Source organism: Cheilinus undulatus, linkage group 4, assembly GCF_018320785.1.
Source record: "Cheilinus undulatus linkage group 4, ASM1832078v1, whole genome shotgun sequence".
Taxonomy (NCBI): domain Eukaryota; kingdom Metazoa; phylum Chordata; class Actinopteri; order Labriformes; family Labridae; genus Cheilinus; species Cheilinus undulatus.
This window is the reverse complement of record NC_054868.1, coordinates 24456250-24469397: the sequence shown is the minus strand read 5'-3', so window position 1 is coordinate 24469397 and position 13148 is coordinate 24456250. Positions and strand designations below refer to the sequence as shown.

Genomic DNA, 13148 nt, shown 5'->3' with positions numbered 1-13148 from the left:
TGCTATTTTTATTATTTATATCGTTATCATAATAAATACAGCAAAACATTGTGATACATTTTTTAGTCCATATCGCCCATTCCTACTTAAAAGTGTAAAACCTTGTCTCATTAGCCAAGTGTCTCATCCCACCCCTAATATACACTTTAAATATACTGGACCATGTGAGACCAGCAGAAGAGGTTTCATTGGTATGTCCAAGTGAAGTCTTTAACTAGGAACGTCTGAAATCTCACCCTACTGGATGTTTTGTTCTCAGAAGCTTTATGGTTGGGTGTTTCTGCACACAGTAAAGGGGCTACTCAGTCCACATTCCTAAGACACTTGTCATAGCAGCTCTCGGCCCACACAAAAACATATTCAAGAGTAAAAGAGGCTTGCTGCCCTTCTGTGACATCAATGCCTTATTTGCAGCATCAAATTTAACTAGGTGTGTGACCTCTTACACAAAGCCACACAAACTTGCCTCATTTGATGCTTAATGAAGCGTAAGCAGCGTCAATGTTGCTAGCTCCTGTTGACTTACAGATCATAATGTTGATTCCACTTTGGGTCCAGCGTGTTTCTCACAGTATCTGTAGAGTGGCATTGTCCTGAGCCGTCCACCACCACTTTGGCAAAGGGATCTGGCAACCCTGAAAGAGACAAATGATGAGTTTGTCAGAAAGCTGTACCAACTTTGTGAGGCCATCCATACTTTTGTTACAAAGGAGTACATGTCTGTCATTTTCACTCATGCATTCCTGAATATTGCTAGACAATCTGCCCCTGATATTTCCTGTTTAAATATTTCATGTATAAAGTGCACAAGTCTGTGCACATGTCAAGGTAATTAACCAAGTATGATCAAAACCTGGATGAGGCTCATTATTTGGATACTCAAGTCCATGTAAACACAATGCCAGCCGCCTCCTGAACTCGCGTATAGTAAGTGAGATTTTGTCATTCAGTGCTGCAAATCTTGTACTGCTACAATTCAAACTGACACTGCTCTACATCTGATAAATGTGAAGGAAGACTGTGGCATGTCCTCTACTAGAATTGGGCCATTCTAGTCATGGTATGATAAAAGGGAATAGCTTTGAACAGCTCTACATTAGAGTGAGACTCTAATCAGAGAAAAGATCAGACGAACCTGTTTTTTAATAAGTCTGCAGTCTTTATACTTAGTAGCTTTTCACAGAGCCCCTGTTATTAATCCAAACAACCAATTAACACAATGATTTATCAGTGTCTGTATGCTTAACCAACTTAGACATTGCAACTCTCATCATCAGTAGATTGATGCAGCCTTTGCAGAGCCAATGAAGCTCACATGAGAGATTTCATTTGCTGTTTTATGGAGAAGGGCTTTCATCTTTTGGTATGTCGCGGGCCTGAGGGAGATTATGAGGTAGCCTTTCTCAGGGTCCAACGTTAAGGTTTTTGCCTACTTGCCCTTCAGGGCAAGTGCTTCCCAAATCTACTTGACCCATCTAAATTCCTACTTACCCTGTCTAGGAGGTACCTTTTCTGGCTGTCAAGTGCATACATTTTGTTCACAACATACTTAGAACTAAAATCCATTGCCTGTCGACTGTGGAAAGCAATACACAACACTTTTTTCTTAAGAAAACTGTATTTATTAGCTATGTGTTAGCCCACTGAAAATTATATTTAACTTTGTACAGATCAGTGCAATGTTAAAGCTGCACTAGGTTGTTTTCCGAACAAAATTCAAACTCAGGAATTTCATATTTACAATACTAATAAGGTAATAATACAAACTCAGAAATCTTTTTTGGTAACTGATGAAACTGATGAAACCAGGAAAATGACGTCAGCAAACACTGACACTAGAGAGGCAGCAGGGTCTGCTACATATGCATCAAGTATAAAATAGTGCTTTTCTTCTGTTTTTATTTGGTTTATTCATCATGAAACTGAAGACATTTTACCGACACATGGAAATCAACCAATTAAGATTTTTCTCTTTTGATTGAAAATGTCTTCCCCAAAACTACATAGTGCCCCTTTAAAGTGCTATGTCATAGTTCCACTCTGTAAATGTAACAGCTAGACCAGTGGTACTCAATCTTATTCTAGCAAAGAGCCACACAGTCTAAAAATACTTTAGTGAGAACCACAATACAAACCAGGAATGTAAGGTAGATAACAGATCAGTTAATCTTGAAATGAAATTAAACAGTGAATTGGTGGATAATTATGAGGTTAAATTGGATACAAATGTCTGTATAGAGTCAGAAGAACCAATATGTCACTGATAATGAGCATATATTTATTTTATTTATCACTGTCATCAGGCTAAGACCTTGTATCTCAACTTTTCATAATTTTAATTTGTTTTTATAAATCAAATTTATATCATTTTTATAAATGATAAATTTTTCATTCCCTGAAAAGCGATCCTTTTGGAGATACCAATCTTTGGTCCAACACCAGTGTTACAAAAGTTCCACCTGGCCTAAAGATTTTTTAAGACATTGGAATATGCTGAGTTTGAGCTCTGAGATGCTTTTCAAAGAAAATGATGAATGATGGTTGGCTATCTGGGTATTTGTATCTCACATTGGGGCATTTATTGTAGTTCCGTGGCTTTATTAACATAAAAAAGATGCTTTCTAATATTTTTCCACTCATTATTACTTCTTCAGTTAAAGGGGGAGAGGCCTCATATTGGTCTTTGCCCTGGGCCTCCAAATGGCCGAAACCAGCACTGCCTCACACCTGCAGCTCTCCAGACACATCGTTTCACCCTGCCTCATTTTGGAGCTTTGGTTTTATATTTCTGCTCTTTTGACAGTATTTATGATCATTAGTACATTAAAGATCAAATAAAACACCCACGTTTGGACAACTTTCACTAGATATGACGTTATCTACACATGTGATCTGTGTATGTTATGCTCACTGATGACGCGCGTCGGCTTAATTGTCTAAAGATATGGGTGTGAGAGAGCATCGGCAGGATGTGGCTGGAGAAAAAATTAAAACGAGGAAATGGGAAGCTTCAGATTAAACATGACAGCACACCTCAATGAATGAACTTGCTGAAGAGACGTACCACCGGCGGACTTCCTCTGCTCTCTTCTCTTACACACGCTCTTTTGTCGAGCACATCCGACGGTAATAAAATACGGATTTAAAATAATAAACATTGAAGTTAGGATGTTAAAGCCTATCTTCTTTATGTGGGTAACAGATTTATTGATGTGACCTACCATGAATCTTTACTGATGACAGTGTTTATCTTCATAAAGGTTTTTAGTTTAAGTTTATACAGCTGTCTGCACATCAGCAGACACACTCAGCCAGTGGAGGCAGCGACACGCTGCATCTGGCTACTCGGGGGCTCCGTAGTAACAGAAACGAGAGAGGAAAATAATAAAATTAATGAACAGAAAAGCTCAGAGATGTGCTTGCCCGATCGGGCAAGTCCTTACAAGTTTTGCTTGCCCATCGGCTTTTTGAAGTTGCTCCGGGCATTCGGGCAACCGTTAAAGTCAGACCCTGCTTTCTATATTAATAAACCATCAGATCATTCTTCAGAACTCACTCTGAAGTGCAGCTCATCCATACATAGTTTATTTTATTCAAGCCTATAGGCAAACACTAACACTGAACATACAGTGGGACAAACCCTGTGGTTTAGACACAAGGCACTACTCAGACCTTAAATCTCTGTTTAAACACACAAAATGAGAAAATGTAAAAGTCCTGTGAATATTTTGGAAATTTCAATCACACAACACATTGCATCACTTTAAGAACGAGTATGGCCTTTCCCTGCAAAATGAGAGCCATTTTTCCAAACAGCCGAGGATTAGTTAATCCCTTAAGTAATCATTCAACCAGAGGAAACTAATTTTTACAGAAAAATAATGCAACTTAAGTGCCAGGACAAAGTAATTCCTGCAGCCTGGAAAGCCATCAAATCTCTAAGATGTACACAATTTTAATCATTAACTCTCAGCTTTGAGACGAGATGAGGGCTTTTAACATTCAGAATAAAGCAGCCTTGGTAGGTTTATCTTTCATCCTTATCAGATAAAATAAAATGAATATTAGATGATTGATTTCTTGATTAAAATGTAAAGTCATATCAACAAAACCATTAAGGGTAATTGTTCTATTACCCTTATTTGTCATCTAATGAAAACTCTGGCTTGGCTGACTTTGGCTTGACTCGAGACAGAAATGAGTAAAATCCATCAATTAGACAATAAGATAGAAATTTATTCAATGATCATTTCTTTCTGTAATGTTTTTTTCCAAATGATATGTTAGTTTGAGAGTGTTCCCAGTATTTTTCCTGCTTTGGAATTAAAGACATCCCTGCTTCAATCAAACCGTCACAAGACTTTGCTAAAACTCTTAAAAGACTCTAAAAAGACTGACATCTGAGTACCTCACATCTTAATACAATTGGTAATCAAGGCGTTGAGTTTTTAGTGTCAGACTAAGATTTTGCAAAGACTGTGGGTCACTAACTACAAGACAAGATTACCATGCCTTCAGAGATTGCTTCCCATCATGCAGCTGGTGGAAATTCACATCAAAAATCTTTAAGCAGAGAACAAGATGAAGAACGACATGGAGATTGCATATGAGTGAATATCTCCTATAATCTGATGTTTTTAAACCATTTACATCAAGTAGAAATTAAAGTAAAGTTAAACACAGATGCAACTTTGAATGTTGCTGCAACAACCGAGGAAAAATCCCAGAAACACTTCAGAATAAAAGTACCGTATGAAAACGCAACTAGTCCCACTACAGAAACAAACGGATTCAGCTTTTACTTTGAAAATCCCAGTGGCGGTTTACCATACCTGTCATGCCAGCCTGGAATGAATTGACAGACAAGGCACACAAACACACAGGAGCAGAGATCTGACTGCAGCTCTGAGCAGAAAAATGTTTCAATCTCTTGAGTTCTGAGCGGACATTCAGCAGCTCTAGAATGATCTACGCTCACATTCATACTTTGAAGAATGAAGCAAAATAATGTGCTTACACACAACACCTGCTCCCATTGGTCAAAGACGACGGTCGCGTCACTGAGAAACAATTTGCATACGACCTGACTTAAAATTTACGATATATTGTCGTAACCCCAAGACTGAAGAAAGACTACCTTTGAACCGCTAAATTTGAGTCTTAAGGCCACCTTAAACCTTACGACTGAGACAACGGGAGAGAGCTTCAACTTAAGCAAGACTTCCATGAATTTACTCCGACTTTGGAATTTTGTCTGCGACCTTGAAATTGGAGTGAAGTCGTTAGGTGTAAGGACGCCTTACTTTAAGGTTGAAGGAAAAGGTTTTCTTATGATTTATTTTCAGCACATCTGTGTGCGGCCGCTGTAAAGAATCATCGGCACACAAAGGCTGAGCAATTACACAGCGATTCTAGGAAAAAACGTTGTCTTTATATGCTATTCACCTTATCACAAAAAGAATGACAGCCTCCTGCAGAGGAAAAATGGTGAGAGCAGCAGGTGAGCACTGTAGTATTTATGAGATCATACAGTAAACTTTAGCTGAGTGATCAGAAGTCTGGCTTAATTCATGGTGCTTTCCCTAAATAAAGTCCATTTAATTAGTTTTTCAGACCTATTATTACCATAGGAGTTAATAAATGATGATCAACTTAAATAAAGTCTGTTGTATTACCATTATCATAGGAGTTAAATCAGTTCGACGTTGTGGCATGCACGTTTGCAGATGGAGCCTGTGCATCTGGTGGAGGAGATTGTGATTGTCACATCAGGTCATCCTTTCTTGTTTTATTATTATAATTCAGAGAACGGGAATGATAAGAAATCTTGTGGAGCAGACAAAAATGTGCACAGCTCCACAGTGCAGCCTTTGGACAACTTGTTATCGGCTATGGTCCTCAAAGGACAACATCTTGACATTAAAAATATTGTTAAAACTGTAAGTGATATCTTAAATGGTGCTGTTCATAGTTGATTGCTTGAAGGCCAGGATTGTGCTCCACGTCACTACATAAAAAATTGTGACGAGCAAACGCTGTGCTGCTGTGTTCATCTTTCTCTCAATGCCATTAAAAATGCATAACCTCAAAGATTGCTCTTTAAATATTAGTAGGGAAAGGGTGCTTCATAAATTGAACATTACTAATAAAGTCATATTGAATTATATTATATTACAGATGTTAAAGAGAAATCATGATGAGGGATTGTAAAACGGTATGACCCTTTATGACCCTTTCCATCAAAATGATGGACGACAAAAAAGTCCAGCGTAACCTCTGAGCTGGAGATACGTGGCAGCCGTGATGCATCCGCGTGGTTAACAGCAAGTATATCTCCAGCACTGACCACTTTTTTCCACACTATCTAACTGGGTTAGAAATCTGATATGGGGCTCTTCCTGGTGTGTTCATCTGGTGATCTCTGTGTGACCATACATGTGTGTCTAAGTATTTCAAATGTGCAGGAGTATTTACCTCTTGGCACCGATACTTCATCCAAGTCAAACCTGTTCGGTCACCTTTATGCTTTTGTGTGACTTTCCTCATGTGTCTGTGTGTGAACAAGTGTGTGTAGCACAGATCTGGCCATATTCACAACCTTCAAGTTAATGGGAAACCAAACATCTTACTAAAATCCTGTTAATGTTACCCATTCAGGCTTTTATGACTCTAAGCTACAATTAATGTAGATGCTTTGGTACTTTTTTTTTTTTGACAAAATGTCTAATCAGTGAAACTACATAATTAATTTCATTTTACACCAAAGCCAGGAGCAGAGGATGGATGCCATCCAGACCACCTGAACAGCCTAAAAATGTAAATAAGCCAGAAAGAAAACAACTTAATACGTCCTACCTACGATAGCTGAGATTATCAGGCTTTTAAGCCTGATTTCTGGCACTTGTGTTTTATCCTTGCTAAAATGATCATACTATCATAGTTTAGCACTTAAAATATGTGTCTTGTGTTAAGATTATGTTCTAAACATTTATCTGAAGTCTAGTTGCAACCCAAGATAGTGAAATTGAGGATGAATTGGATTGTATAATGAAAAATTCAAATTTGTAAATAATGTTTCTAATTATCTACATCTGAGTGCAGGATGATATGTAAATGTAAAATTCATATTATTTCTAAGTTCAATATTTATGCAAAAAGTACCAAACTGCACTATATTTGAAGTATTCATCTACTTCTGTGCCAGTAATACAGATGATGATTCCATGTACAAGATTCCTCTAAGTGTCACCTTTCCAAACAGCCCAAGATAATGCCTGCATGTTAAAGCATTCAAGAGTAGCAACCTTTAATTGTAGGTATATGACCTTGGATACCACGGTTACCAAGGGTCCTTTTTTGTGGAGTCACCAGTTTGAAAACACCTGGACTTTTCTTCAGTAAAACAGGAGTAAAATACTCATTTTCTGCTCTATTGTTATGAGCTTTGAAGCTGAACAAGGTTCGACTTCATGCTTTGGTCCAGCTGAGTTTTCCCAGCTACTTCGTCCCTGCTGCAGTCATCCACATGCCTCTGTTGTCGAATTCAGACAGGAAAAAATCGTCTTGGTTTTCATTACATTACTCAATATGGTGAGTGTAACAGGTCAGGAAGAAATTTCAGTGTTACCCGTCAAAAGACACCTTGTATGCATTTGTACTTAAAATGGTACAAACACAGATTTCAGTTTATTTTGGGTAAGCCTGGACAAGTACTTTTGAGTAATTCTACCCGGATTTTTGATGGGGTTGGATTTACCCTTTTTTCAAAATAAAATTTAGTAAAACCTTGTTCAAACATGTTAGGTTAGCAGTGTCTGCCTTTATGCACCAAGTCTTTGGGTGTTAGTAACAGACAGATAACTCCTCGGGGACTTCATTTTCAGCGTGGCTTCAGAAGCCAGCAAGCTGCCACGGCTGACAAAGCCCACTCTAATGCACGAGGGGGAGAGAGGACAGAAATAGAAACATTAAAAATAGGTTCTACTTACGGAAGAAGTCTTTCTTTGCTAGGTTCTTCGCACACAAGACTGAAAGACAAAAGAGAGAGAAATATTAATCAAAAGTTCAAAAATCACATGTGCACAAATTAACCTAAAAAATGCCAAAACATGTTGTTCTCTGTTGTAATTCTTGAAATGAAAGTCTGTTATAAGAGAGGTTTCAGCCACAAACATGTTGCTTCAAGGCACTGATTCAATTAAGGCCAACTGTTTTAGTGAAAATAAACCGTAGCTAACAAAAAAGTATTTTATTCATTTTCCTTAGCTGTGACACAGTTTCCTCTGAGCAATCACTGCTGTTTTTTCCTCCAACATATCAGTTTGTCCACCCTCACTGTCCCATCAAAGGCCAGGGGACCAGTTTAAGAGTTTCTCCTTGTAAAATATTGAGCAGATGAGCACTCTTTCCTGTACAAAGCAAGTCACAGTGGGTTTGCATCACAGACAACACACAATAGCTTTCAACAGAGACTCGGAAAGTAGGAGAGTAAGGATGTGTTTGGGTTAGAGAGGCATAATTTTTTACATTTTGGTTCCCTTAATGTCTAACTCCTGGTTTGTTGGGGGCCCTAGGCGTACAGAAACATGCTGATGCTTTGCTGTGTGCGGGATACACAACCCTGTGACAATTATGGAGCGAGACAAAGCAGGATAAGACCTCTGAGACAGAAACACAACATTATTAAGTTAAAAACAACAACAGCGAGCAGGCGGGGTATATGAAAATCACAGACTGACAGAGAAAGGCCAAAATCTTAATCAATTTTCCATCAGTGAAATAGAGATGGTGCTAAACTCACTGCAAAGAGACAGAAAAGGAGGTCCACAAAAACCTCACACAGTGTTCAATCTCTCTGTAAGTGCTTCCATCCATTACCTACATTTGCCTCCGTCTATTCATGGTCATGGCCGAGCGCTTCCACTTCATTATTCATATAGGTATTGATCAGGTGATCCTTCTCTCTTCAAACGAATCCCAGACTAAAGCTTAACTGCTGCACTTATTCCTTCCTAGTTCCTAGTTGCTTCAAGAAAAGGAGACCCTTCTGCAGCTCTAGGCAGTTAAATGAGCTGTATATGGTTGAGGCATTAACATAAAATGCATTCCTGTGCCTCTACTGATCTTATTATTCTGCATTTTTCTACTTTTAGGAGCAAAATTATGCAAAAATAGAGCTGCTGTTAAAACATGGTTGGTGTAAGTAGTCCTAAATGAGATGCATTGTTTCAGAAAATAAAACTTGATAAAATGTTTTTAGTCATAATATAATTTAAGCTACATTTACAGTAGAGCTGTTCAATTATTGCAAAAATCCTGATCATGATATTTGGACTGATACTGAGATCATGGTTATTAAACATGATGACCAACTGATTTTACATCTGTTTCTGTGTTTAATATAAATGATTAGGCCTCAGTAAATTATCGTGCTGCCTTCAGCCACAGCTTTGAAACAAAGTGTTAACATATCCTGGGTTTATAAATGTCAAGGACCGATTCATTACAACAAAGGTTGAAGAGATGAATGCCCGAAAAAAAAGGCCCTTACAACTTTACAAAGTGACTTTAATAACAAAATAATGACCCTGAAAGCACATTCAGAATAAAAGCATTGTTTGAAAACAGGATTTATCTTATAATTAAAAAAAAAAAGATTGTGCTTTTACTTTGAAATGTGTTTGACTGTACCTTACAATCTTACCAGGGAGGTACTGACAGTCAGGATCAGAGAGGGAGTGGGACTTATTTTAGCCCTGGTGTGTCATGACCAAGACCAGCCCACTTTAATTCAACACTTTCTACTGAAGTTATTTAATTATGGATTTTGCATATCTATTATAGCACATTTTCTTCTTTTAATGTATTAATCCTGCTGATCCGAGTTAAAAAATTTTTTAAAAAGATTCATCATATCTTAACTTTAGTCATGCAACATTTTTTTTTTCATTTATTACCAGTGGTCCTCCATTGTGCAGGGAATATACAACATTTCACCTGTTCAATGCTGACAACTTGACAAACATTTGGGCAAATCAGATAGAATTGCAACATGATTATAGAGAAGCTCAACAGAAACCAAATTACACTGACTGGGCCAACAGGAGGAGCAATAACACTCAGCTTGTCAGGGGAAATTACACCGGCAAAGCTGACACTATGGGCGCAGGCCAAGTGGGAGGCAGCCAGAAAAGCCTCCTGTGGGACAAAACGGACACCCTGCTGACAGCAGACAAGAGAAAAACTCAAGAAACAGGGGCCTGAAATCTTGGCTAAACATTTGCAAATAGAGATTACAACTTGGGGACAATCGTCAACCACCAAAGTTCAAACAGTTCATTTTCTCAAGTATGACACTTCCCTCTAAAGAAACATGCAGGAGCCTTTTAATGCATATGTTCGCTACACTGTTAGCAGCAAAGGTTTAGTGACAAATGCTTGACTGAATGTTTGGGGTCAAACTTAACTGGGAAGTTCATTTCAAGTTCATTTAGCTCATGAACACATCCGTAAAAAAAAAAAACTGCAGTGCTCTGCAGTCATTAAGGAGAACAGACTTACTCCCATAAACCATGTCACACTATCAGGTAAGGGGGGTCTGGAGGATTCCTCCCAGAACACATTAAGCACTAAGTATCATTATTTCCCTTACGGATGCTTAATATCATCTGCATGATATCAGTTATGGCAGATATTGTCTTAAAAAGTATCAGTATCAGCAGTTACAAAAATTCTGCTGATATTTACAGCCAATACGGTAAATACTGGCCAAACAAAAATAAGTTAGGGGAGTTTAAGGCTCCACAACAGACCGTCTGCTGAAGTCCCCTTTTCATTCCTCATCATTCCTTGCTCTTTAAATTGTGTTTTAAGGACTGAAATAGATTATTTTGTTCATCCTAAATTTTAAATTGTGTTAAGTACTGAAGGTTTTAGTCTAAACAACATTTCTACAACAATATTGGCTAAAACTAATATGTAAATGTTGGCATAAAAGATATCAGCAAAAATCCAATATCGTGCATCCCTAATTCCTCTACATTGTGATCCATTCTATTAAACTAATTTGTACATCTTCTGCACCACTTTGAATTATAAATTTATCTGTGTGCTCTCTTTTGTGTTTGTTAATCTGTTTTAATGTTCAGGCACATTTTCACACAGTGATATTCATTCAGCAATCACCATACTGACTAAAAAGAAGCTTTAGCTTAAAATCCAGAATGGGATTAATTTCTGTGATTGATGATCATGCAGTGAAGTAGTAACCTTATTTTATTTTTAATATAATCTTGATGTTCATGCATAAAGGGTTTGAAAAAGCATTTATGAGCAGATACAAAGTGGTGCAGTCAGAATCAGACTCAGACCTCACAAACTGAATGAGAGCAGAGATAGCTGCAGACTGACATCATCTTGAGCAGCATGCATGTGAATAAATACACTGAAATCACTGAGTAAACTTTCTAAAAACATTTTTGATAATGCTTGATATCCAGACCGCAAGAACATCAGTGCCTCTGTAAAAAGGCACAGATATTACAGCAATTTTTTTTCACCCTGAAAGTTTTAAAAAAAGGCAAAGCAGTTCCATATAGGCCAGATAGAGTTCTTTTTCAGAGCTCAAACTAACATTTCATATTCAATTTCTGTCAGGAAGCAGAAGGGGAGGGGTGAGTGACCATAGATCACATGTTCTTATCATAAACACATTCTATTTCTTCACAACCTAAGATCATCCTATCTAATATGGCACAATTAATCTAATTGCAATCGTAATATCAGCCTGTACAAGTACATAATGGCATAAAAGGTGGCAACAGGAAAACAAATTCTGCAGAAAGGCCTCTAAGTTCACAATGATGTCACTATTGTACTTCGTGGAAGTACCTTCATTTTCAGAAAAGGAAAATCTTTAATATTTTGAAAAAAAAAAAACATAAAGTTAATTTGAAAGCAGTGCTGTAAAACTTCAGGTTTTGTATTTTGTATGCTGCTTAATATTTGTATGTTTGGAGTTGAGAGATACACACTTTAAAACTGTCATTATTCTCTACATTTTCCTTGATAACCAAGCAAGTAGACTCATGATACCATTTATGTATCATATCACAGTTTCAATAATGCCCCATTTATTTGCAATCACACATTATTACCAAATTGTGCTGCACTATTCCTACTAAACACCCCTAGGTGGCCATGGCTTCCCTTGGACACACCCTGGATACACCCTTGGTCCCAGGTTCATTGCAGGCAACACTGGTGAACAGCTGCCAGGATAAATTGAGCGCTTGTAAGGACTTGGCCCTCTAGTAACCAAACTATGCTAATGAAGATTAAGGGATTAACCTGAACACTGCTCTACTGTCTCAGACACAATTACCAGAGGGAAAATCCTCCCTCATTGTCATCAATAGCCTCTCACAAACAGTGCTGCCAGGCACAGAGGGCTGCTGCAAACTGGTGTTGATGAAAAGATTTACAGGGGACATGAATGAGATTATACAGCAACGAAAATGGGCAGCAGCATTTTTGATGTACAAATACCAGTGAGGTATTTATCAGAGTCAAAGGTATAAAAGTTAAAGATGACCAGGATTCAATCACATTGTTATTCTTTTAATGCAGTTAACAGCAACACCACACGAGAACAGCTTGCCTAAAAGTGTTGATGATATATCAGAGATTTTGCAAACTCTTTGTGGAAACAAGCATCAATGAAGAATCAAATATTGCCTCTGCACCCTGTGGTGATCCAGTAGTGTTGAAAAGCTGCCACGTGAGCAGGCAGGCCATGGTGACCCAAGGCTGGCAGAGAACCAGACTCATTCAGATCCAAACACGAAAAGCTAGGTCAACTGGGAATCAGTAAATGACCAGGAAGCCCCAGGCTGAAGCCTTAGTGTTGTCACTACATCATCCTCCCAACGACAAATGCTCACCCTTGATATAAAAAAAAAAAAAAAAAAAAAAAAAAAAAGAAAGACAAAGCTGAGTCAGCACCAGTGTCATCTAAACAACCATAAGCAGATGAAATAGTCAATTGAAGTCAAAGTGATCTGCAAGGGTCCTTTTGAATACATTAAGTCAAGTCAAAGCTCATTTATATAGCACAGTTAAAACAACTACAACTGGCCAAAGTGCCATTC

At 37.9% G+C, this 13148-nt stretch overlaps 1 protein-coding gene across 2 annotated transcripts in view; it reads right to left on the bottom strand.

Annotated features, from left to right (window-relative positions):
- Nucleotides 1-13148, bottom strand: part of LOC121508118 (E3 ubiquitin-protein ligase SMURF2-like) — a 98358-nt gene that overhangs the window by 53994 nt on the left and 31216 nt on the right. For both annotated transcript variants that reach the window (XM_041784657.1, XM_041784658.1), the window contains exons 2-3: nucleotides 7989-8027; nucleotides 527-635 (exon numbers count right to left, since the gene is read on the bottom strand). In XM_041784657.1, the coding sequence (XP_041640591.1) occupies nucleotides 527-635; nucleotides 7989-8027 (148 nt within the window). The remainder of the gene's footprint in view (nucleotides 1-526; nucleotides 636-7988; nucleotides 8028-13148) is intronic.